Raw genomic sequence first — 26,639 nt, 5'->3', positions numbered from 1 at the left:
ATCAAACTCTGTCTCTTATGGATATAAAAATGCACTTATGGTAACAACTTTAAAACTAAATATCAGGCGCAGCGGCGTGGCCTAGTGGCTAAAGTCCTTGCCTTGTACCCGCCAGGTTACCATATGAGCACTGGTTCTAATCCCGGCAGCTCCACTTTCCATCCAGCTCCCTGCTTGTGGCCTGGGAAAGCAGTCGAGGACGGCCCAAGACTTTGGGACCCTGCACCCGCATGGGAGACCTGGAAGAGGTTCCTGGTTCCCGCTTCGGATGGGCACTGCACCGGCCGTGGTGGTCACTTGGGGAGTGAATCATCAAAAAGATGGAAGATGTTCCTTCTGTCTCTCCTCCTCTCTCTATATCTGACTTTGTAATAAAAATAAATAAATCTTTTTTTAAAAAAAGTAAATATCACAAAGTAAGTAAACGACAAATCTCAGCTTAGGTTAAAATTACAGCTCCTCAGAAGAGCTACAAAACATTCACAAACCATTCGAAACAAGAGGAAAATAAGAATATGAACATATTTCTTCATATAATGGAAGAGTTACCCAAGAATAGTTTGATCATAGAAACTGACAGTTTCTACAACTAACAGGACTATAAGAAGAGATATTATTTAAAATTATAGAATAACTTTCCACTAAAAGTATAAAAACATACTGCAGTATTTTCCCCCAGCCCCCTGAAATTACAGCTACTCCCTTACACTCCCTTGCAGCATCTTATTTATCTCCTGGCAGAAAACTAACAAGTTCACAAAAGATGAGATTAAGGCAGGGGAGACATCTTCAATTAGAGAATATGGTTAGAGCTAAAATATCTTTAAAATAAACAAATTGGAATAAACATATCCACCTTCCAGGAACTTAACTACTGTGTTAAATGTGGCATATATATACTACTAATAGAAAAGAAAAAAATTAAAAAACAGGAATTACCATAAGTTAAATCATTTTACAGTGAGTTATGGGAGAGTACTTTATTAGTGTCTGAAGTGTATCCTTTCTCAACATTGCACAAACAGAAGTCATTTGAGTGCCATACCTGGCGATCGAGGTCAACGTAGGCATCGTTCCCAGCAGAGACGGGGGATTCTTTACTCATCAGCTGAAATGAAGATTTACATGATCAATTCTACTAGAGCAAAGAAGACACTCTACATAACTATACAACAAAGTAAACCACAGGCACCAGCTAAATGTATACACTGAAATCTGAGTTTGTCTTTTTAAAGATTTACTTATTTTTATTAGAAAGGCAGATTTACAGAAAGAAGGAGACAAAGAGAAGGATCTCCAATCCAGTGGTTCATCCCTCAAAATAGCTGCAATGGCTGGAATTGAGCCAATTCGAAGCCAGGAGCCAGGAGTTTCTTCCGGGTCTCCCACACGGGTACAGAGTCCCAAGGCTTTGGGTCGTCCTTGACTGCTTTCCTAGGCCACAAGCAGGGAGCTGGATGGGAAGTGGAGCAGCCATGACATGAACTGTGTCCATATGAAATCCTGCTACTTGGAAGCAGAAGATACTGGGCCTAGAGTCTGTCCCTTTTCCCCTCTGTTCAGGATAATGCCATGTTGCAAAGTTAGTACTGGGTCTGGGGCAAGTGGCTAACCTGGTGGTTAAGATGTCTATGTCCTAAGTTGCAGTTTCTGGGCTCAATAATCAGCTCCTGTTCTCGCCTGTAGCTTTCTGCCAATTCAGACCTGGGAAGCAGTGATGATAGCAGTAACTGGCTTCCAGCCACCCACATGGGAAATATGAACTGCATTCTTGGCTCTTGGCTTCTATGCAGCCCAGTCGTGGCCCAGTCCTGGCCACTGGAGACATTTTTGGATGTGAACAAACAGATACACACTCTCTGCACCTTGCAAATAAATTAAAAATCAGTAAGTGTCTTCAAAATCCTTATAAAATACGTTAAAACAATAGTTTGAATTCGGGGAATGAATCAGCAGATGTAAGATCTCTTTTTCTTTCTCCTTTCCTTTTTTCCTCCAGCTCCCTCAAATAAATAAAATATCTTAAAAAACAGGATTAGAGCTCTAAATCCTGGCGCTTGTTTTCATTCTAAGCCTAGTTCTAAGAATCAAGTATAATTTACTCTTATCACTAAAAAGACAAGATTACAAGCTATTTAAGTTAAAAATGTGGTTTGCTATTTAAAAAGTTATTTATCTAAAAATACTAACACTTGGCACCTTTTTATGTCTAAGGAATAAATGTGCACAATATTAGTTAAAACTAACAGGCTTACGCGTGGTATGATGGCTGAACTGCTTAATCCTCCCATTGCAAGTGCTCAAATCCCATATGGGTGCCAGTTCATGTGCTGGCTGTTCCATCCAGCTCCCTGTCTGGCCTGGGAAAGCAGTCAAGGATGGCCCAAAGCCTTGGGACCCTGTACCTGCGTAGGAGATCCAGAAGAAGCTCCTGGCTTTGGATTGGCTTAGCTCTGGCCATGGTGGTCACTGTTTCTCCTTCTCTCTGTATGTTTGACTTTCCGATACAAATAAATAAATCTTTAAAAGGTGGGGTTGGGTGGGAGAGGGAGAATCAGAAAAATGGGAGATCTGGTTAGGAACTCAGTTCTGGTCGTCTTGGCCATTTGGAGAGTGAACCAGTAAATGGAAGAATCCTCCTTACTCTTTTTCTCTCCTTCCGTCTCTAAATCTTCCTCTCAAATAAAAATCAATGTATCTAGAAGCAACAACAACAAAACACTGGGGTCTGGGCTCAGGATCATGTAAGTCCATCAGGTGAGGTAATGTTGAAATCCGAGAACCACTGCTGTGCATAGACTCTTACTATAACTGGTGGAGTGGAAATGTCCAGGGTGAAAAATACTGGCATCCAATATTTATGCTGCTGCTATGAGAATATTAATAAAAAGATTTTTAAAGGTTTTCTCCTGGGCTCGGCACGGTAGCCTATCATCTAAGGCCCTCACCTTGCACATGCAAGGACCTCATGTGGGGGCTGGTTTTTGTCCCGGAGTTCTTGCTTCCTATCCAGCTCCCTACTTGTGCCCTGGGAAAGCAGTTGAAGACCGCCTAAAGCCTTGGGAAGCTGCAGCCACGTGGGAGACCTGAAAGAAGCTCCTGGATTCAGACTGGCCGTTTCGGGAGTGAATCATCAGATGTAAGATCTTTCTCTGTCTTTCCTCCTCTCTGTTTATTTGACTATCCAATACAAATAAATAAATATTTAAAAAAAGGTTTTCCCCCAATTGAAAAAATTTGCATAGTATATACTATGTAACATATGCAAGTATAAAGAAAAAAAGCTGTCATTACCTAGATATAATCTGAAATATCTGATCTGAGAATTTGCTATCTGTGACAACCATGGGTCTAGCTTAGCGCAAAAAGATAGACAAATAGTAGATACATTAAAGTGTGACAAAGGCTGCAGCCAGAATATTCAGGAAGAATGGATCTGGCTCAGAAACAGAATTGACTAATATGTCCACCAACTAATGAAAGGACACACAAATGTGATATTTCTTTGCTATGGAATGCTGTTCAGTAATAAAAGGAGCAAGCCTTGAAAACATGCTGGATTAAACCAAACTTAAATATCCAGGATAGGTACAACCATAACCACAGAGGAAATGTTTAGTAACTACCTGGAAGGCACTGGGATTCTTTTAGGTACAGAATAAGTTCCACTATATAGAGGTGACATTTGTACAACACTGTGAATGCATTAATTTTTACAATGGCAAAATTTTCTATCATATCTATTAAAAAAACAAATCAGTAGTGAAGATAAAATGTGCCTTAAGAAAAAAGAAGTCACCTTTAAAAAAAAAGATCTATTTCTATTTATTTGAAAAGCAGTTACAGATCTTCCATCAACTGGTTCAGTTTCCAAATGGCCTCTATGGCCATGGCAGGGCCAGATGGAAACCAGGAGCTTTTTTCAGGTCAGGGCTGAAGAACTTAGGCCATCTTTTGCTGGTTTCCCAGGACCATTGGCAGAGAAATGGATCAGAAGTGGGGCAGGTGGGACTCAAACCAATGCCCACATAGGAAGCTGGCTGACACAGTAGGTGGTGGCTTTATTGGTCAAATCATAATGCCGCCCCCAAAAGGCTTAGCTTACAAAAAGCCTGTCTCAGTTCCATAAACTGATCCTGCTGACTCCCTGGCCTCCCCCTAGTGACTTATAACCTAATCCAGGCTTCCATTACTCCATGAGATCTCTTCGTTTTCCAGTCCTATCTTCTACCGTGGTCTGGATTTGAGTGTCTGTCTAAGGTCTGTGTGTGAAGGCTTGGTTTGCAGGTAGTGCTAGGGAGAGGTGCTTTGGTCACTTAAGGCATCCTACTTTATGTGAAAGTAGGATCCAGTCTCTAACCTCCTGTTTGGTGATGTAAGTAACTCCACAATATGCACCTTGACCTGTCGTGCCACAATTCTCCACCTTCACGAGGGGCCAAACTTACAGGGCTGTCTGATGTTGCAATTTGAACAAACAAAACTGTGAATTTATAATCTTTTTCTCTTTGTAAAGTTAGCTGCCTCAGGTATTTCACTGTAGTGATGCTGCCTAACAAATTTTCCAATACATTCTTCCTACTGTGCAGAGTTTCTCATAGACTCAATGTTCTTTCTCCTTAGAATCTTTTTAAAATATATTTTTATTTTGAATTTTGAATTAAGTGGTTCAATTTCATACAGGCTGGAATTCACCCCCAAACTCCCACCCCCATCAGGTTTTTCCCATTTTGTTACAATAGTGTAGTCCTTCAAAGGAATCATAATTCTATCAGTCTCTTATTTAAGTGTACTCCGACACTGTTGGTACAGACAATGTCAGACAGTCCAGCATCCCATTGTCTACACATGTCCAACAGTTTCATTGGGAATCCATCTTTCGTCTGGAAGCAAGGATGCATGTTCCATTATACCCCCATGTCTGTATATGATAGACTCCAGTACTCCATCACTATACATTTCCATAAGTGGGAAGCCATGAAACAAGGTCAACAACTGATATGAGTTAGAACAGCCACAACAACAATTACAGCACCATGAAAAAATGTGCCACTGAGTAACCATTACATGGATGACAAAAAGGAAACATAAAAGTCTCTTGGGAAAAATGATGCCATCGTATAATTCATGAGTCCGTGATGAATTCGACAAGAGAAATTATTTGGAATAAACCAAACTGCCATTCCCAGAAAAGACCCCTAAACAGTCTACCAGTGCTGAGACTTAGCACTGCATTTCCTGGTCTCTTTGCATTGTAATGTAGCAATATCCAGCTAAGGAGAGTGAGCTAGAGGACACAGCAACCTTCCTTCAACTCTTACTGCAGCTTGGAAACACGAGTGTGTTGGCAGTAGCTTGTTTAGCCAGAGCCACGTCTACAGGTGGGAAAACCATGTAACAGACGGCACACTTTAATCAGCACACTTTTGATACAAGTTGGGAGGTTTTATGGATGTAATAATTCAGGCTGCCACCTAGGATGCCTACATTTTGTATCAGAGTGCTGGTTCAAGTTCTGCCTCCTATTCTTGTGGTCCAACTTCCAGTAGATGATGACTCAAAGTTCTTGGGCTCTTGCTACTCATATGGAAGACCCAGATGGAATTCCCAGGCTCAGCTGGGACAGTCCTGGCTGTTACAGGTAGTTGGGAATGGAAGCAGCAGATGGAAGCTGTCTCTCTATGCTACTATCTCTGTCATTCTACCTTTCCAGAAAAGAGCAAGAATGAGAAAGAGAAAGGGAGAGAACGAGAACTGGGATCCCAATGACTGACTACACAGCTCCTATACCAATCAGGACTAGGCAAGACCAATTGAACTATGTGTCGTGGGCTAAGGAGTTCTACAGTGTTCGTTACCCTGGGCAGGAACAGGAACTGGGCTTGTGGCTAAAAACACCTAGACTAATTGGACTCATCTGTGTCCAATATCTGCTAAATGAGGATGCGGGCGGAAGAGTATATAAGGAGAGGTGAAAGAGCAATAAAGAGAGACTTTACAGACTTCTACCATCACTGGTCTCCGGTCGGTGCTTCATCCCCAGACCCTCTCCCTGTCCACGTTACTGGCTCTGCTGGTCAGAGCAGGCATAATGCTTTAAGGCATCACCTTCAATGATGGCATCCCACATAGGCCCTGATTCAAGTTCCAGCTGATCCATTTTCTTTTTTTTTTAAAAGATTTATTTTATTTTTTATTACAAAGTCAGATGTACAGGGAGGAGGAGGAGAGAGAGGAAGATCTTCTGTCTGATGATTCACTCCCCAAGTGACCACCACGGCCAGCACTGCACGCCGATCCGATGCTGGGAACCAGGAACCTCTTCCGGGTCTCCCACATGGGTGCAGGGTCTCAAAGCTTTGGGCCATCCTCAACTGCTTTCCCAGGCCACAAGCAGGGAGCTGGATGGGAAGTGGAGCTGCCGGGATTAGAACCGGCGCCCATATGGGATCCAGGGGCTTTCAAGGCGAGGACTTTAGCCACTAGGCCTCGGTGCTGGGCCCTGATCCATTTTCTATCCAGCTCCTTGCTAATGGAACTGTGAAAGCAGTGGAAGATGGCTGAAGTGGTTGGGTCCTTGCACCTGTGTGGGAGACCCAGAGGAAGATATTGGCTCCTGGCTTCATCCTGGCCTAGATTCAGCCATTGAGACCACTTCAGGAATGAATCAGCAGACGGTTCTGTCTGTCTTCCTCTATGAAATGCTACCTTTCAAATGAGTCTTTAAAAAAAAATAAAGATTTATTTTTATTGGAAAGGTGGACATACAGAGAGGAGAAAAGACAGAGAGGAAGATGGTTCACTCCCCAAGTGACCGCAATGGCTGGAGCTGAGCCAGGAGCCTCTTCCAGGTCTTCCACGCAGGTGCAGGGCCCCAAATCCTTGGGCTGTCCTTGACTGCTTTCCCAGGCCACAGGCAGGGAGCTGGATGGGAAGCAGGGCTGCCAGGACTAGAACTGGACCGGCGCCCATATGGGATCCCGGTGACTCAAGGTGAGGATCTTAACTGCTACACCACTGCGCTGGACCCTCAAATGAGTCTTTTAAAACAAACCCCACCATGTATATTGCCCAGACAGTAACACTGACTTCGGTATTTTTATACTCAAGACTAACTTCATCTGATATCAAAGGGTATTATAAAGTCCTTAAAAGATACACCAATTTACTTTCTGGCCACCAATCATCAATTTCCAAACATCAATTTTTTGGAACACTTTTGTTATTTTCTGAAAGGTCCTCTGGCTGGTTGGTGATTCCAGTTTTTGCGGAGGTGGTCTCTAAGTCTTTAGCATTCTACTGAAGTGTCTTTATTATTCATACCTCTTAACAGTTTACGCTCAGGAGCTGACTCCACTTGGGGCCTGACAGGCAGTAAAATCAGCCGTGCAAGCAGAAGCCTGGGAATTTAGACAGCTGACATGAGCCCAATCTCCAGGAAGGGGGAAGGAGACCTGATAATCAATTTCATCCTGCTGGGCAATGATTCCATCAGTCCCATCTTCAAATCCTAATGAAGACTGTAGGAAAGCTTTGGTAAGTTTTTTTGCTGGCAATATTTTTCACACTGTCACTTGAGGATGTTCTGGAAGTTGACATGTCCTGATTCCATGGGGGAGAGGACAAATTAAAGTGGATTTGGAACCATACTTAGCCTTATATTAGGTACTTTTGGGCATAAATTTAATAAATAAGAAATGAATTCACTTGAATTTATATCTTTTTTCTTAAAAATTTCATGAAAATGTAATGAAAAATTCATTTCAATGCAAACAATTTTTGAAATCTGCACATTCAAATAAGGTATCTTCCACTGCTTTTTTGATTGAAAATATTCTCACGTCCAAGACTGACCAATTAGTAGTCTGAATTTACTGTTACTTTAAATATGTTTCTGGAGGGAATGAGCATTTTTATGTGAAGTGTATGCCTTGAATGGTCACAAAAGGTCTCCAGGGACTTCATACGGCACCTGCCGCCTTGCAGTGTGCACTAGCAAGAAGTTGAGACTCGAACCCACATACACTTGTGCATGGCCTTACCATAGGCCAAAGGCTGACCTTTCTTTTCTCTTTTTTGGTGTTACACTTTACATTTAAACTAATTATCTGGGGCTGGTGCTAAGGCTAAACAAGCTGATCCTCCACCCTGTGGCTCCAGCATCCCATAAGGGCACTGGTTCATGTTGCAGCTGGTCCACTTCCGATCCACCTCTCTGCTTATGGCCTGGGAAACTAAGCACAGGATGGCGCTCAAGTCCTTGGGACCCTGCATCCACATGGGAGACCCAGAGGAGGCTCCTGGCTCTCAGCTTCAGATCAGCTAGGCTGTGTTTGTTGCAGCCATTTGGAGAGTGAACCAGCAGATGGACAAACTTCTGTATCTATCCTTCTCTCTGTAAGATCTCCCACCCACTGGTTCACTCCCCAAGTGGCTGCAATGACCAGAGCTGAGTTGCTCCAAAGCCAGGAGCCAGGAGCTTCTTCCAGATCTCCCACGCAGGTGCAGGGTCCAAGGCTTTGCGCCATCCTCTACTATTTTCCCAGGCCAAAAGCAGGGAGTTGGAAGGGAAATAGAGCAGCCGGGGCACGAACTGGTGCCCAAATGGGATGCGGAGCATGTAAGGCAAGGATTTTGGCCACTAGACTACCATGCCGGGCCCTAAATAAATCTTTTTTTTAAAATAGAGTAACTGTTCATCCACAAATTACTCTGCTATTTTTGCAGCTGGTGACCCTTTCCTGTCAAACAGGGAACCAGTAATTCAGGGAGAGGTAGACCCTGGTTTAATTTATTAATAGCTTATTGTCAGTATTTATTAGCTTAAGAAATTAGTCTATTATTCCTAGTTCATTAACAATACTTTAAAAAGGGCCAGGCATGGTAGCCTAGCAGCTGAGGTCCTCACCTTGCACGCACCGGGATCCCATGTGGGCACCAATTCTGATCCCGGTGGCTCCGCTTCCTATCCAGCTCCCTGATTGTGGTCTAGGAAAGCAGTCGAGGATGGCCCAAAGCTTTGGGACCCTGCACCCATGTGGGAGCCCTGGAGAAGGCTCTGCGTTCCTGGCTTCAGATAAGACTCAGTTCTGGCCATTGCGGTCACTTGGGGAGTGAATCATCAGATGGGAGATCTTTCTGTCTCTCCTCCTCTCTGTATATCTGACTTTCCAATGAAAATAAAGTAAATCTTTAAAAGAGAAGAAAAAAAGAATATTTTAAAAAGCACCCAGCTATAGGCAATTGCCTAGGTTGCTTTGTACCTAGGCAAGTGTCACAGTGCTGGGAAAAAAGCAGCAAAGGCTGATGGGCATCCTGGGCCTGGCTAATGCCAAATTTGTGTTAACTATATCCGTATGCCAGCTTGGTTGCTTATTCTATTCCACTTTTTTTTTTTTAAATAGATGTGGGGAAGGCAGGGACCACCAGGCTGTGACACACTACTCCAGCCCCAGGCTGTTGTAGGCGTGACTGAGGACATGTCTGACAGACAAGGAATGACTTCAGGTGGTTTCCATGGACTAGGCCATTGCACACAGAGGTAGGCAATGTAACACATGGTGATTTAGAAGTGGGGAAATTGGAGGGCATGCCTGGGTCAGGCCAAGGCATCTCCCCCTCTGGGAGACTTGGGATGGGCTAAGTATAAGTAGCACTCCCTGCCTCTCAGTGGTACATGCAAAATCTGGGGTTAGGGAGCATGCCCAGCTGGGCTGGACCAAGTACCTGCCTGCAAGTGTTGGAATAGGGGGTGAACCACATCAGGCTAGGCCACAGGACCCACTAGAACATAGCAGAACCAGACCTGGGGAAGATTCTGTAGATGCCTAGGTGGGCTTGCCTCTGTGGAACCACAGCATCCTCTGGTTTGCATGAGAGCTGGAGGCAATGACAGGCTGAGTCAGGCTGGATCACAGAACTCAACAGACACTGGTGGGAGCAAAGGCTGGGGGTCAGGCTGTAGCACCCACTGGCACATGCAAAGGCGGGGACTGAGGGCAGAACATGTCAAGCTGGGTTGCAGTACCTGTGAGATCCAGGGTTGGTAGGAGAACTTGGCAAAGTCCCCTGCTATGCTGCAGCTACTACTGGGGAACACAGTAACTGCGGCTGGGGGAGGACCAAGCCAGGCAAGATCAGCATTTCTGTGGGCAATATCTGGGGGCAGGCTGGACTGGGCCAGGCTGCAACACCTGCTGACACACGAGAGTCAGGACAGAGTATGGGTCATGCCCATCTGGGCTAGGCTGCATAACCTACCAGTGAGAGCTGAGACTGTGGGAGGGCCATGCCAGGATGGATAGAAGCATAAATTAGCACATGAAATATATGGGACTAGAAACGGGCCTGGTAGGGGAACTTTGGGGATTCCCCTGCTGGGCTGTAGCTCCCAGCGGTGAATATGAAAGCCATGGTTTGGGCCAGCCCAGTCTGGGCAAGGCTAGGGGTGGGCCACGGGGCTGCACTCACCTGAAAGAGTTGGGACTGGGGAAAAGTTGGGCTGAGCCAGATTGCAGCATCTGCTATTGAATGCTAAGACTGGGGTGGTCCATCTGAGACTGGGTCACATACCTGCTAGCAAGCACAAGACCTGGGGCTGGGAATAGGCCTGGTTGGAGAACTTCAGGGACTCTACTGCTGGGTTGCTTTTTACACTGGTGAGCTTAAAAGCTGGCTTGTTTGTGACCCAATCTGGCAGGGCTGCAGCACCATCAGCTAACATGAGGGTTAGGTCTGGGGTCAAGTCAAGCTGGGTTACATGCAACACCTGCTGGCACAACAGAGAGCCAGAATGGGTGAAGACCAGCCGAGCTACGCACAGCTCAGCAGGGTCCAGCACCGGGTATGGGTCATGTCAGACTGGACCACTGTACCCCCTGGTAGGAGCAAGGTCTGGGGCTGGGCACATGCCTGGCAAGAAAACTACAGGCACTTCCCTGCTAGGCAGTATCCACTGCTGGTGGGCATAAGAACCACAGCCTAGAGCAGACCAGGCTGGACAAAGCAGTGGCACCTGTTGGTATATGTGATGGCCTGGTCTGTGGGCGGGGCAGACTGAGCTAATCCACAGCACATGAGTATGCATGAAAGTCAGATGGGATGTGGGCTGAACCAGGCCAGGCTGCAAGAGAGGCTAGCAAGCACAAAAACCAGGGCTGGGGATTATTGGAGGTCATCCTGACTATAACATGGCACCTGCTCTTGTGTGTGAAAACTGGGCCTGTTTGGGCTGGGCTGGGCTGGGCTGGGCTGGGCTAGCCCATCAGTCCATATGAAAAATGGGTGCTACATCCACTGGTAAGTGCATTGGCTGGTGCAGCTGACAGACTAAACCTGTCTGGTGCACACAAATGTCAAGTCTGAGGTCACCCCAGGTAAGGTTTCTTGGGGGATTCTCCAAGTAGACCACTGTACTCAGACCCTGGCCACAGGGAAAATCACAAGATATGTAGTCTGATCTTGGAGTGCATGTACTGGGACTAGGCTTCAGCTGCCGATGTCTGCACAGATGCACATGGAAGACATGATGGCCAGTGCCTCTAGGCCAGTAGAGGACATCAAATACCTCGTCAAAGGGTGGAAAGCAGAATAGGTTGGACAACTCTCCTGGCCAAGCTCTGCAGCATGTTCCTGGGTCTTGTGGATGCACTAAAGTGGAACTCGTCAACCAACAGACCTTGGAAAGATTTTATCAACCCTGGCGCACCAAACCAACAACGTCTCAGAACTATTAAAACCATCCAAGTGACACCCTTGGAAACTCTTCCCCACATTGGGGTCTTCAAGGCATCAGCAAGTGACTGTCTCCAATCTTTGTCTGCTGTTGTAGTCTGACAGCATGGCAGAGCTTCCTTCCTCTACCATCCCCTCCTGTCCCACCCACTGTCCTCTCCACCCTAACTGGAGGTCTACATGAGCATGCATCTCTCTCAACTTTGTACAGTTCCCTAAAGATAAGTAGGAAAATCTCTTTTTAGAATTTTTTCTTCCATTATTTCAACTTTTGTCTTTTCCTTCAACTTTTCACAAACTTTTAGCACAAAGCTTCGACGTACCTCCTGGATGGCTGTCATGACAACGTGCTGCACAGATTCCTCCATCATCATAATGGCTTGGATGTACTCTGAAAATAAGAACAATCTGGAATGTCACTGTTCAAGCCAAAGACAGTCAAGGGAACACAGGCTAACACTCCAAAACTTGTCCCAAGTACTTTCCTAAGAATCCCACAGCCAAAGTAAAGGTTGAGAAGCAAAGTACTCTTCTTCCCTTGAAATAACTGTTTTTCCTTTTATCATTCCCTACAGAATTGAGCTTTCAACACCAGGTCCTGGGATGTAGCATCGGCATGAATGTGTGATTGTGTGAAACAGTGAAATGGGAGAGGCTAAATCAAGGTGGAAAGAATTTCATACTACTTTCTAAGACCTAAAAACCATCTTTCACATTATGTGATAACAAGCACTGACTTATGTACAATTCCCACCTTAGTATCTTCTAATACAGAAAAGCAAAATAAAACTGAGTTGCTTAGGATAAAGAATTGAGAATTTAAGATAAAAGTCATCACAGTTACACAGCTATCATATAATCCTGAATTTTTAAATGTTCCACAATTCATAATTAAGCTAACAAAGCAACCCCATCAGGTACATCTTTACCATAGCCAAAAAGAGAAAGATCTTTCCAGCTTATAGTGGTAATAAGACACAAAATTCTTAAGTTTTTCCCTTCTAAAAAAACTCTGCAAATAGTTTTGAATATTTCAGATCTAAGCAACGGATGACAAAGGTGGAATTAAACATAGGAAAAAATCAGTGGGTCAGCTGGATAATGCTGCAAGTATTTTTCATAAAAAAATTTTTGAAAGACTAGTGATATACAAATCTTAGCCTGAATTGTTTCTCTGACCCCATACATCCAAAATAAGAGACATTCAAAAGTCTTCTGACTCCTCAAATTAGAATACAAACGGATCTTACTGGGAAATTGTTTGAGTAGTCTTTTGAGAAGAGATACATGTGTTTCGAATACCAAACTGCAATGATTGTCCTTATAACTTGTTTTAAAACAGAAACTATGTTTACAACACTATTAAATTTTGACACTCTGATTCTTACTGCCAAAACTCTTAGTCTGTCAAAAATACCATTTTAAGTAAACATCATCATAATATTTAGACTCAATCAAATATTTGGTTACACAAATACGAATGAAATAACTAAATCATAGTCTTTGTTCTTAGGCCAGCAGTAGTGGCATATCATAACTCCAATAGTGTTCAGTCAAAAACAACTTTTTAGTTTGATTTCTATCATTCAGTTTATTTTCTTGATAAAGATCACCCCGTGAATACCGGAAAATGGCAACAGAGAGCTTGTAGTTATGTGTTCAAACTATGCAACAGAGAATTCAAAGGCAGCAGAGATGTTCATAGAGTTACCATGGCTAACTAGCTCTCAAAATAAAAAGTGTGGACATGGAAGAGAAGAAGCAGTGGTACTGGTGATGAAGAAGGAAAATCTGATGACAGCCTACTCGATGTGAAGACCACCACAGTGGAAGAAGAGAGGCACGAAGTTAGTAAGGTGTGAGAGGGGAAGCGTTAGTTTAGAAGCGGTGTTGCCACGTCAAGGCCCTTCCCCGCGAACACCGTAAAATACTAAATGAAAAAATGGTGATGATAATTATGTTATTCATAAAAATATTTAAAGACCTTTGAAGTCCAAAATAAATTATATGTGACTACTGGGTACACATCTCTGAGGCAATGCTATAGACTAAGCAAGGTATGCTAGGTAAGGGAGTTTATTCTGGAATCTTGGCCATCTAAAATTTACAGCATAATTTAGTGCAAAGCATATTAAGTTTAAATGTAGAAGAAACATGGGTTTTTGTCCTCAGCTAGACTCTCACAAGAAATCTTGGGCAAGTCAGATAATGCTAAGTAATCCCATTTCATGAACATAAAAACTATTTTTTATTCTGCATCTGGTAAGTATCAGAATGAAAACAAACACTAAGTAAACATTCTTCTCAATGCTTCGCCTTTTCAATGTACCACCATTTTATTTGGCCCAATTGGAGAAATCAGGTAGCCAAGATAAAGAATATGCATTTGAGTCAATGTTTTCTCATAGGAAAGACTGTCTGAATATGAAACCATTAATTTGCATGGAGCTTTAGGGATGGACTACAAAGCAAACACACCATTTTATTCAATTCCCAGATTTTGCTCTCTCATTTTGTAAACAAGTAAACATGTTAAATGTCTTATCCAAAGTTAATCAGGTTGTAAGAGCCACTTCTGTAAGCCTTGCCTTATAGGCATACCATAAATATGCAGGGACAGCTAATACGTCATTAAGAAACTTAATTTGATTCTTAGTCTCCATTGTGTCCCTAAGAGTAGACATGCCTTTAGTCTGGATAAGTGAATGCTACCTCCTACTCCTGCAACATGTCTGCAATTCAAAGGCAAAACTGAATTTAGATGTCAATAGAGAGTTCTGTGTGAGAAATCCAACAGATTGTGCTGTTTTCAAAGGAATATGGGGGCAGGTACCATCTTCTGTCTTCTCTTAGTTCTGTGTGGTATTAAATAGGAAGGTTAACCAACTCTTAATAGCCATATGCTTCCAAAGATCCTGATGTGTTAAGCAGAATCCTCAAAGCTGATGAATTTTTTGATACTGAGAACTATAATAATTTATCATTTACCTTAAAATTAAAACATTTTAGTCATTTTAGTAATATACAATAATCAAATGTAGAAATTCTATTTTAATTCTTTTTCCTTTTTATTTTTTAGATGGGAAGATTTACTGAGGAGAGTTCAGGGAATGAGCCTGCCTCTTGAGCAAGGCATCCATCCCAGTGGCCTCGGCTGTTGACAGGCATCATCCTGTGATCCCCAGTGTTCATAAACCATGGTACCAGATAAAAAAAGAACTGAGTTCTACCTAGTATTTTGTGTTCAAATGAGAAAGTGCATTGTGATCATTTAAAATGGTTCTGAACCAGTACTGAAAGAGGAAAAAAAATGGCTTTCTGGCTTACAAGAAAACTCTGTTCCCTGAGCCTATTTTAATTCTTGAACTACATTAATATGCAAACTAAAATTTACAATAAGAGCATGACACAATAAAATTTAAAAGGAATGAGGCCAAGAAGAAACACACTCTTTAGGGCCGAGTGCGGTAGCCTAGTGGCTAAAGTCCTGGCCTTGAACACAACCAAATGGGTGCCGGTTGGTATTCCAGCTGCTCCACTTCCCTTCCTGCTCCCTGCCAGAGGCCTGGGAAAGCAGCAGAGAATGGCCCAAAGCTTTGGGACCCTGCACCCACTTGCCACATGGGAGACCTGGAAGAAGCTCCTGGCTCCAGATCAGCTCAGCTTGGGCCATTGTGGCTGTGTGGGGAGTGAACCAGCAGATGGAAGATCTTTCTGTTTTTGCTTCTCTCTGCAAATCTGCTCTTCCAATAAAAATGAATAAAAATCTGGAATCAGAGACCAATACAACTCTTCATAACTTCAAGAGAACAATGGTGACTACAATTAAACTTACCACAAGAACATCAAAAAGTTGCATTATCAGGGATGGGATAGGACACTAGTTTAAGCTTACAACTATTCACTTACTTCAGAGTGAGTAAAGGTAAGCTTCTATGATGGCATTATTTGAAGCAGTCCCATTTCCTTATCCTGCTTCATTTTGCTTCATCTTTTTCTCACTATATTCCAATGTTGTGGACTTCTCAATTTCTCAAAGTTTAAACTGATTTAGGTTTCTAGAATTTATACTATCTAGATTATACTCCATATTTTTTCTTAAATAACTTCTCTGACCCTGATATGTCCAGTCATCACTCCGATTAGTTATTTGCTTTATTATTTAACATCATGCCTTCCACCCAAGTTCCATGGGCACAGACATTTGCTTGTTTTGTATAACACTGTGTTCCTACCCCTATATAATACATCAGTTCAACAAATGCTTGTGAAATGAATCAACTACAGAGAGGAGAAAAAGGTAAAAGTATTTACGCTACACATAATAAATTTGGGCAGCAGTTTTTAGAAATAACTCAGTTCTATGCAAATGAATAACTACCAATATAAGGAAGAGAAAAGCTATTAAGATAAGCACAAGGAAAGAATTTTTAAATTTGTTTATTAGTTTATTATCTTACATATCAAAGCCGGTTTTCAAGTAACTTCCCCAAAACCACAAATCTATCACCTTGAGTACACATAAAAGTACTGCACTGCCTAATAAAATCTATAAGTTAAATTTACTTTTCAAAGTATATCTTAACTTCAAACAAATTACCTTGCTTCTGTTCACAGTTCACAGCGCAGCCTAAAATGAGCTGTAGCATTCTCCCGAGCTCAGCTGCGTCGGAATGCTCCCCAACAAGGGTCACATCAGGAAGGGTGAAATCGTTAATCTGCTGTCCTAGGATCTGGATGGAGATAGGGAGATACTTCCGTCACACCGATATGTCAAATGATGTATCCGATACTGATGAGCCTGCTACCCTCAGATAACTCTGCTAAGGACGGTGCTACTGTCCTTCTCACACACAGCTTCTGTTTTTTGCCTTTCACACTGGAATGTGTTATGGGCAGTGAGCAAAGAGATGAGTATTACTGATGCTTCTGCAACAAAAGGCCTGGACACACATGTGCTCTAAAGCTGAGACTTAACGTCACGGGGGTCAGAGTGCAGCAGGTTAAGCCACCACCTTCAACATCAGCATCCCATGTGAGTGTCAGCTAGACTTTCAGGTGCTCCACTTTCCATTCAGCTCCCTGTAACACTCCTGAGAAAGCAGTATTAACATGTCCCAATTATCTGAGCCCCTGCCACTTGGGAGATCCAGATGTCTCTTCCTCTAACGCTACCTTTTAAATAAATATAATTATTGTTGTTTTATTTAATAAAAACATCATGTTCTCTTTAAGGGAAGACTGGCTAAATAAATGAATGATGTGCACATAGTAAAATTTACCACTAAAAAGGCCCCTCACTCAGAATCTAAACACCTTTTACAGTGCTTTACTTTTTTTGTTTGAAAAGCAGGGAGTCAGAGACTTCTTATCCATTGGCATAGGCTGAAGTCAGGGACCTTGAACTCAATCCAGGATTCCACATGTGTCACAACTACTTGAGATCATCAGCTGCTAGCTCTCACGGCGCACATTAGCAGGAAGCTGGAATCAGGAACTAAGCTGGGACTTCAACCCAGGCTTTCCAGTAGGTGTTGTGAGCGACCCAGCCAGCATCTTAGCTGCTATGCCAAACACTTGTCCCTGAGCCTTACTTTTAAATATCAACACACCCCAAGAACAGGTCCTACTGACCTGGGTTGTAGGATGAATTTTACTTTACAACCATTAAACCCCACATGAACCTACTGTGTCCTTTCCGAAATCATGTTTATCTCACAGTGACTGTGGTGAAGCCCCTAACAAAGTGCTACAGTGTGAGGAAGGCAGTAAAGAGGCCAGGGGAACACTGAGTGAGCCTGGGGGTGGGGGCAGCACAAGCCACACAGATGTGTATGTGGAAGGTGAGCACACCACAGACAGCCCAGAGGGCACATGTGGAGGTAGGGGCAGTCAAGGGGAAACACTGAGTGAGTTGGGGGGCAGTGGGCGGGGGTACACACAAGCTACACAGCTGGATGTGGAAGGCAAGCATGTCACAGAGAGCCCAGAGGGCACGTATGGAGACAGAAGGGCAGATGGACTCTGAGGGCAGCCTGCCTGTTCAGCAGGCTGGGGTACGGGAGTGGGATTTAGGGTGGGGAGGCAGATCATTTTGGTCCTACTGAGTTAGGTTAGGGATGTGGTTTTTATCCCTAATGAAAGTAAATTCAATCCAGTGAAAAAGAATACATCAACCCAAGAAGGATACATTATTCTCAAGAAAGATACAAAATAAGTTGCTGACAGAGGTGTCTTCTAAGAGAAAGCCAGGCAACTGGCTGGATTAAAAACTGAATAAAGTAAGCAAAACATGAAAGTAAAAAAACCTCTTCCTTTATTAATATTCTCAAAAAGGTAAGAGAAAGTAGTACATTCCTAAAGGAAGAACAGTTTTAAACTATGTGTGCTCTGGGACATTACAACGGCAGAAATGGAGACTTCAACGAACACACTGCATGAAAGGTACATATTATCTCAGAAACCAGGGCAAAACTGCAAGACATAACAGCAGGTCAGGGGCTGGAGCCGTGGTGCAGCACACTAAGCAGCTGCCTGGCATGCGGCATCCCATGTGCAAGTGCCAGTTCAGGTCTCTGCTGCTCTGCTTCTGATCCAGCTATCTGCTAATGTGCCCAAGAAAGCAGCACAAAATGGCTAAGTGCTTGGGCCTCCATGCACATGGGAGACACAGATGGAGTTCCTGGCGCAGCCCTGGCTCTAGTGGCCATCTAGGGGAATAAGCAAGCAGAGGACCACTCTGCCTTTCAAATCAATCAGTTCTGAAAAAAGGAGGTTCAAACACTGGACAGAAGTTCTAAAAAGAGTAAAGAGAAAATAAAGGGCTTAAAAAGAGTCAAATGTAGACATTCAGAAGAAAATTTTCTAAAACTAAAACAAGCAGATATCCAAATTTTAAGGGCTTGCTAAATGCCAAGCACAATCAATCAATCAATCAATCAATCAATAAATAAATAAATAAATCTATCTATATAACACAAAATACTTCACACCAGAGCACACAGTATGAGCCCTCGGGTATGAAGGGTTCCTGGAAGCTTCCAGAAATGAGTATGTCACCAACAGAAAACAGCAACAAGAGAGACTTCAACACCATTGCTGCAGGCTGGAAGTAAATGAAGCAAAGCTCCCAAAACACCAAGAGATCACTTCCACCCTGAAACTCCAAATACAGCTCAACCCTATAGGATAAAGGCTGAACTAACACTCATTTCATGTACACAGGTTTTTAAAAAAACCAAAGGTTCACCATATACTTTCCTAAAAATGCTCCTGAAATGTGTTCCATCAAAATAAATAAGTAAACCAGGAAAGAAGTACACAGGACTCAACAGATGGAAAAAAATGGAGAAAAACAAAGAAATTCCAAGGACAAGGAGCAGGTCTTCACAGAATGAGTTTATTATTCTATTTATTCCAGTTAGAATGAATAACTATTTTGCTGCATAGGTAAGTGCTATTTGCTTAAACCCAGACAGCACTGGGAGTATGTACATAATACAAGGTATGCATAACATGTTACTTTGCTACAATCTAAAAAATAAGATTTCTAGGAGCTAGCACAATGGTTCAACCGGCAGTGCTGGCATCCCATATGGGTGTCAGTTAGTATCCTGGCTGGTCCATTTCATGAGAACAGATGTGAGTGTAAATATAGGTAAAACTTGTGGGGAAATGGACTGTAAGTAAATGATGCAGCTGCTGAGTTCTAGCAGTGTGGTGTCTGTTCAACCTTTGGGATACAGAAAGGTAACATGAAGCTAGTTACTGTACTGCCCAATTTCTCTTCATCAATGCCAGACTGTTCTGATACAGATCCAGAGGGCAAAATCCATTCATCCAAAGAAATAGGTTTTCCAAGGGAAGCAACGGCAGACCACCATATAGATGACTGACACACAGACCTCATTCTATCTTCACAAGCCATGGAAGAAAGGAGATAACTGGTAGTACAAAGTAAATCCAACAAAAACTAACAATCATTGTCATATGACCCAAAGTACAGCAAAATAAAATTAAAAAAAAAAAAACTATTGCTCTACTGATCACCTAATAAATGTCTGATAAGCAATATCCTAGAAACTAAATGATGGAAGACAAACTGATTAATTTTGAAGCAAAATTTCCTTATTTTATAACAATTACAAAATCAAACTATCCTGTGGTAATATTTCCAATAGGAATGAGTGAAAACTCCTTACCTCATGATTGTAATCCAGGATTCCTTTTAAAATTTTCTTTAAATTGCTAATCTGTTTAAAAATAGAGAACAGATGAAGACACACATTTGTTAAATTTCATTTCTTAAGTGAAAATACAATTTAATATAAGAAATTTCTGAGCCAACCAATCATTCTACATGAAGTATACCTATCCCTTATCTGAAAATCTAACATTCAAAATATTCTGAAATCTAAAACTGTTAAAAAATGTTGAACTACTGAAAGAAAACAGAGAGATCAATCTCCCATCCAATGATTCACTGCACAAATGCTCAAAACAGTCAGGGCGGGACCAGGCCAGGCCAGGAGCCCAGAACTCCAGCGGCTCGCTGTGAGTGGCAGACACGTGGTTCACCATCTGCTGCTTCTCAGGTGTTTATGGGAGCAGAGGAGCTATCCCATATGGGATGCAGGTGTTCCACACAGTGGCTTACCCCACTGGCCACAATGCCTGCCCCGAAATCAAGCTGGCTCTCCAGAAGTTTCAAGTTCCAAGTGAGAGGTGCTCAGGTTGCCCCTGATGAGGTCCTAGAACAGAAGAAAGCAGAGCCTGGACTATCAAGTGAAAGGGGCAAATGCCTTGCAGTACAAGTCAGTGGTGAAAGACCTCCATGTTAATAGAGGAAAATAAGCTAAAAACTGCCTACTCATTAAAACAAACAAAAACTCTGTAGTAAAATTAACATATTTGTGCAAAAACTGAATTATACAATGAATCTTGTGTTTTACTTCCTTATTCCAGATGTTCACTTTTTTCATATTTTACCTCTGACAGTCTTACAGATCAATAAAATTGAAAATTGAAGTTTTTTCTCCATTACAGAAAGCTTTTTAGATCATCTTTAATCAACAGTATTGCAAAACTGAAGATGTCTAACACAGGATAGTAAAGGAATTTCAGTAATGAACTTGGGTCTCAGTAATACTCAGGACACTGAAGATAGCACACAGAGGTTTACTTGTGCGCATGGGGGGTAGAGAGATGCAAATCCTGCTTTGTTTAATAGTAAGTAGCATTGCTTTAAAATCCATGAATTGTCTTAAACATCTTATGACATTAAAATTAATCATTTCAGAGTACGGCGCAGTGACACAGCATCCTGATCCGGCACCTATGGCACCAGCAATTTCTATGGGCACTGGTTTGAGCCCCAGCTGCTTCACTCCCAATCCAGCTCCCTGTAGGGAAAGCAATGGAAGATGCTCCAAGAACTTGGGGTCCAGTAACCAAGTGGAAGACTTGGAAGAAGCTCCTAGCTCCTGGCTTCAGACCTCCCCAGCTCGGATCACTGGAGCCAACTGGGAATCAGCAGATCTCTCTCTTTATCTCCCCCTCTCTAATTCTTTCAAATAAAGTAAATACATTTAAGTAGTCATTTTAATAGCCTATTCTTGAAAGATTTTTTAAAAATGGCAACAATGGGGGTCAGTGCATTGGCTCAACTGGCAAATCCTCCACCATCTCCCATAGGTTTGAGTCCTGGCTGCTCCACTTCCCATCCAGCTCCCTGATTATGCCCTGGGAAAACAGCAGAGGATGGCCAAAGTGCTTGGACTGCTGCATCCATGTAGGAGATCTGGAGGAAGCTCCTGTCTCCTGGCTTCGCATTGCCTCAGATCCAGCCATTGTAGCCATTTGGGGAGCAAATAAGCAGATGGAAGAGCCTTCTCTGTCTCTCCTCCTCTCTATAAACATGACTTTCCAATAAAGTAAATAAATCTAAAAAACAAAACAAACAAAACAAACTCCTTTTTTTTCTTAAATTAAAATAGTGCCTTCAAAAGGTGCCCTCTGGGATGAGTAACGGCTTGGGAGCCAGCTCTGGTACAGACTGCAGTTTCCTGCTAACACACATCTTGGAAGCAGCAGGTGGTGGTGCAGTTCAGCTCCTACCACTGTGTGGGAGAGCCGGCCTGAATTCCAGCATTCCGGCTCAGCGTGGCACAGCCCCACGCTGAGTGTTAGGGGAGTGAACGAACGGATGGGAGATATTTCTTTCTGTGTCTAACAAAAAATTTCGATTCAGTAACTTAATTTTAAAAATAAAGGAATTGGGGGCCCGGCACCGTGGCCTAGTGGCTAAAGTCCTCGCCTTGAACGCACTGGGATCCCATATGGGAGCCAGTTCTAATCCTGGCAGCCCCACTTCCCATCCAGCACCCTGCTTGTGGCCTGGGAAAGCAGTCGAGGATGGCCCAAAGCTTTGGGACCCTGCACCCGCGTGGGAGACCTGGAAGAGGTTCCTGGTTTCTGGCTTCGGATCGGCGCAGCACCGGCTGTTGCGGCTCACTTGGGGAGTGAATCATCGGATGGAAGATCTTCCTCTCTGTCTCTCCTCCTCTCTGTATATCTGACTTTGTACTAAAAATAAATAAATCTTTAAAAAAAAATAAAGGAATTGGATCTGACAGATCTACAACCTAAATAATCAATACTCCTCATCAAACACGCACTTTAGGGGAAATAAAAAGACAAACCAAGCTTAGCACTTCAAAATAACTGCATAAAGCTTGCAAAAAAAATCAATTTAGTTGAATAAAATTACAGGGACAGAGAACTAACTGTGTGGTAGGCAAGAGCGAGCAGTGGTGGCATAGATAATGCTACAAAGGCAGCACCTGTGGTGAGGAAGCCATGAATGAGTTCTGCATCTGCATAGTAGCAGCTGTTATAGGAAGCCACAACCAAGGCAGTGTGACACAGAGCACACAGCACAGAACAGCGCAGTAACTCTGTGGAACCAGCATGCAGTGTGGACTGTGCCAGTCTAGGCTTCCTAGACCCTGAACCATATGCAAGATGTCAACAAGTGTGGGTGAAAAGCACACAGAGGACAACTCCCTGTGAATCTATAGTTCAGAAGTTTAAAATATAAGGAAACAGGGCTCGGCAGCCTGGCCTAGTGGCTAAGGTCCTCGCCTTGATCCCATATGGCCGCTGGTTCTAATCCCGGCAGCTCCACTTCCTCTCTATCTCTCCTCCTCTCAGTATATCTGACTTTGTAATAATAATAAAATAAATCTTTAAAAAAAATATAAAGAAACAACTTACTGGATGCAACCAGCATTCTTCAAAATATAAACATCACATGTAAAGGGTTAGAACTTATTCAGCTTACACATACTTGTACATTTAGGTGGAAGTAGGTTACAATGTCAACTGTGTTTCTTACTGTGGGTTTTTGTGAAAGGAGCTTGAAAAATCCTGGAACATAAGGCTACTAAGAAGATGAATAGGTTTCACTAAGTGCTTCGTACAGTTAACAAGAATCAATGTTTCTCATTATATACAGCACTACTCCAAGCATCAAACTACAAACCATCCCCAGTTACAAGCAGGGAAACAGGCACTCTGCTCCCCAAGTCCTTGCCTGGGGCAGCATCACCCTTCACTAGCTTATACTACATCTTCTCACAGTGAGACTTCAGGTACCACCAACTCCAGATTCTACATTGTCTCACTATAGGCCACTTCAACTTCTAAAGCCTACTGGACACATCAGACTAAATTTTAAAAAAGAAGACAAAGGAAAATCAACAAATATTATAAATACACAAATCTTTTTAAAATGAACAGATGGAAAAAGAAAAATACCTTTAGCCTCCAATTATCTCCTACTTCGGTTTTGATTCTGTTTAGCCAGTTTTCATCAAAATATGCAGGATCTCTGCAAATAAGGAAAAGCTAGTAATTTGAGGTTGTGTACCTAGCAAGCTAAGAACCCTCCACAAAATTGAATCTCAACCCGTGCCATCACTTACCTGAACAATAAGAATGCATTTATCAGATACCAGTCATTTAAAAAAATCTCAGCACAATTACAGCTGAACTCCCAAAACCAACTTTACTGTTACTTTTTACAAAAATATGTATTTCATCAAAAAACAAACTACGAGGCAAATATTATAATATACATTTAACACATTTTAAAAATAAGCTATAGATAAGAACACCAAAATGTACCTATGACATAAGCATTAGCTAAAAAAAATCAAAATCAAGAACATATTTTTAAATGGGTAAAGTATATATATCAAGAAAGTTAAAATGAATTTTTCAGTTAATATTTCAACAACCTTCATCACTTAATGCTAGAAGATTCACTAATAATGCCACTAAATTCCGATTTTTCCAAACATCACAAACTGAGAATCTATTTTCTCAGGTGCAGTACTGAGCACAAAAGCTGCACACATCTGTTTGCAAAGTCTTAAAATCTAAGATACCTGCTGAGAGCAATCATATCAAAGCAAGGACAGACTCTGAATTCATATTTTTTCCTGTAAAAATCTCCCATTATGCCAAATAAAATCTATGTAGAAAAGGAGAATAAAGCTTTAAAACCAGCATGAGATAATTTTAAATATTCAAACTGGGATTTTGAGAAACCGAATGATCTGTTTCAGACTACAGTGGAACTCCAGCACTTCACTGTTCTAGAACTGTTAAGTCCAAGGTCTTCCAAAAACAGAGTGCAAAGAAATAGATATGTTTGAGACGATCTGCATCTCATCTGTTATGCAACCCATTAAATACAATCAGCACTAAACCTCACTTAAATCAAGTGAATCTGAATGCTTTTTTTAAAGATTTATTTATTTATTTTTACAAAGTCAGATATACAGAGAGGAGGAGAGACAGAGAGGAAGATCTTCCATCCGATGATTCACTCCCCAAGTGAGCCACAACGGCCGGTGTTGTGCCGATCCGAAGCCGGGAACCAGGAACCTCTTCCAGGTCTCCCACGTGGGTGCAGGGTTCCAAGGCTTTGGGCCATCCTCGACTGCTTTCCCAGGCCACAAGCAGGGTGCTGGATGGGAAGTGGAGCTGCGGGGTTAGAACCGGCACCCATATGGGATCACGGGACTTTAGCCACTAGGCCACGGTGCCGGGCCCGAATCTGAATGTTATCTGAAATTTTTAGCTATTGTTATGAAGAGGAAAATATACTTACTCAGCTAGTATCTATATATGAGGGGCCAGGGCAGTGGTGTAGCGTGTTAATCCTCTGCCCTGCAGCACTGACATCCCACATGGGTACCAGTTTGTGTTTTGGATGCTTTATTTCTGATCCATCTCCCTGCCTGTGGCCTGGGAAAGCAGTGGAGGATGGCCTAAGGCCTTGGCACCCTGCACCTGAGTGGGAGGACTAGAAGAAGCTCTTGGCTCCCAACTTCGGATCAGTTCAGCTCTGGCTGCTGTGGCCACCTGGGGAGTAAACAAGCAGATAGAAAACTTTTGTTGTCTCTCCTTTTTATCTGTAAAATCTGCCTTTCAAATAAAAAATTAACTATAGTGGGCTGGTTTGGCATGGCCACAGTACCTGCTGCTGCAGGTCAGGACTGGGGGCGAGCCAAGACAGGCTGAGCCAAGCACCCACTGGTGGGTGTGAGATTCACGACTGGAAGCTGGTCATACAGGGGAGCTTGGGGAACTCCCCTATTAAGACACAGTCCTAGTTGTTGAGCATGAGAACCGAGGTTTTGGACAGTCCAGGTCAAGCCACAGTACCTATCAGCATACACGTGGGTCAGGTCTGGGGCCAGACTGGACTGGGTTAGTCTAGAACACCCACTTGAGGATGTGAGAACCAAGATGGGATGCAGTCCAGACTGGGTTGAGAAGCAACACCTGCCAGTTCACGTTAGGGTTAGGACCTGGACCTAGCTGGGTTGGGCGAGGCTGCAGCACCTACTGGCAAATGCCGAAGTGAGATGGGCCATGCCAGATGGGAATGCTGCATGCATAGGCACACACAAGACCCCAGGCCAGAAGTGAGCCTGTTGAGGAGACTGCAGGAACCCACCTCCCCCACCCCACCCCCTGTCCTCAATGAGCCACTGCTCTCACTGGGGAATGTGAAAGCTAGGAATGGGGGTGGTCCAAGCGGACAGGGCTACAATGCCCATCGACTTTTATGCAACCTAGGTTTGGGGGAGGGCTGGGCTAGGCTAGGACACCGCATGCACTGTGCATGCAAGAGCCACAGTAAGTGCCAACCAGCCGAGCTTTGCCGCAGCATCCGCTAGCAAGTGTCAGGTCAGGGTGCAAGTTGTGTCAGACTGGACTGCAGTAACCCCCGGAAGGTGCAAGATCCATGACTGGGAGTGGGTCTAATAGGGAAAAAGGTCGGCACTTCTGTGCTGGGTTGCAGCTCCCAGCGCTGGGGACAGATTGAACTGGACAAAGTGGCAACCCCTGTTGGCATACATGTGGACTGGACTGTAGTGTGGGTAAGCTGAGATAAGCTGTAAGACACATAGGTGTACACAAAGCCTGGTTGGGACGCAACAGAGATCAGACTAGTCTGCTCTACATACAGGAACCGGGGCTCAGGGAGGGCTTAGTAAGGGTTATTGGGGGTCAACCAAACTAAGCTGCAGTCTGTGGCAGGCTGGGTTGGACTGGGCCAAAGCACATGTTGGTTTGCATAGGACATGGGGTAGGGGGACAGAACTGACCAAGCAACTACAACCACCAGAGTGTGTGTGTGGCCTGATGTGAATGATGGTCTGAACCTTGGAGCAACAAAACCAACGTGTCTGACAACTATCAAAAGCACTCAAGCAATACTCTCAGAACATTCTTCTCCACATTGGGGTTTCTAAGATGACATTAAGTGCACATCCCCATTCGTGGGTACTGATGCAGTCTGGCAGCTGGAAGTCTTCCTCCCCACCGCC

General features: G+C 43.2%; 1 protein-coding gene across 2 annotated transcripts in view; it reads right to left on the bottom strand.

The window, feature by feature from the left end:
- HOOK3 (hook microtubule tethering protein 3) overlaps positions 1-26,639 on the bottom strand; it is a 95,897-nt gene that overhangs the window by 46,843 nt on the left and 22,415 nt on the right. The window contains exons 2-7 of one of the 2 annotated variants that reach the window (XM_058669816.1): positions 23,551-23,623; positions 20,390-20,483; positions 19,935-19,985; positions 16,334-16,466; positions 12,057-12,124; positions 1,046-1,108 (exon numbers count right to left, since the gene is read on the bottom strand). In XM_058669816.1, coding sequence (XP_058525799.1) covers positions 1,046-1,108; positions 12,057-12,124; positions 16,334-16,382 — 180 coding nt within the window. In that variant the 5' untranslated portion in view covers positions 16,383-16,466; positions 19,935-19,985; positions 20,390-20,483; positions 23,551-23,623. The remainder of the gene's footprint in view (positions 1-1,045; positions 1,109-12,056; positions 12,125-16,333; positions 16,467-19,934; positions 19,986-20,389; positions 20,484-23,550; positions 23,624-26,639) is intronic. The other variant, XM_058669815.1, reaches the window with a different exon arrangement.

This window comes from Ochotona princeps, chromosome 11, assembly GCF_030435755.1.
Source record: "Ochotona princeps isolate mOchPri1 chromosome 11, mOchPri1.hap1, whole genome shotgun sequence".
Lineage (NCBI taxonomy): Eukaryota > Metazoa > Chordata > Mammalia > Lagomorpha > Ochotonidae > Ochotona > Ochotona princeps.
Note: the sequence above shows the minus strand (reverse complement) of the source record. Positions and strands in the feature narration are given on the sequence as shown.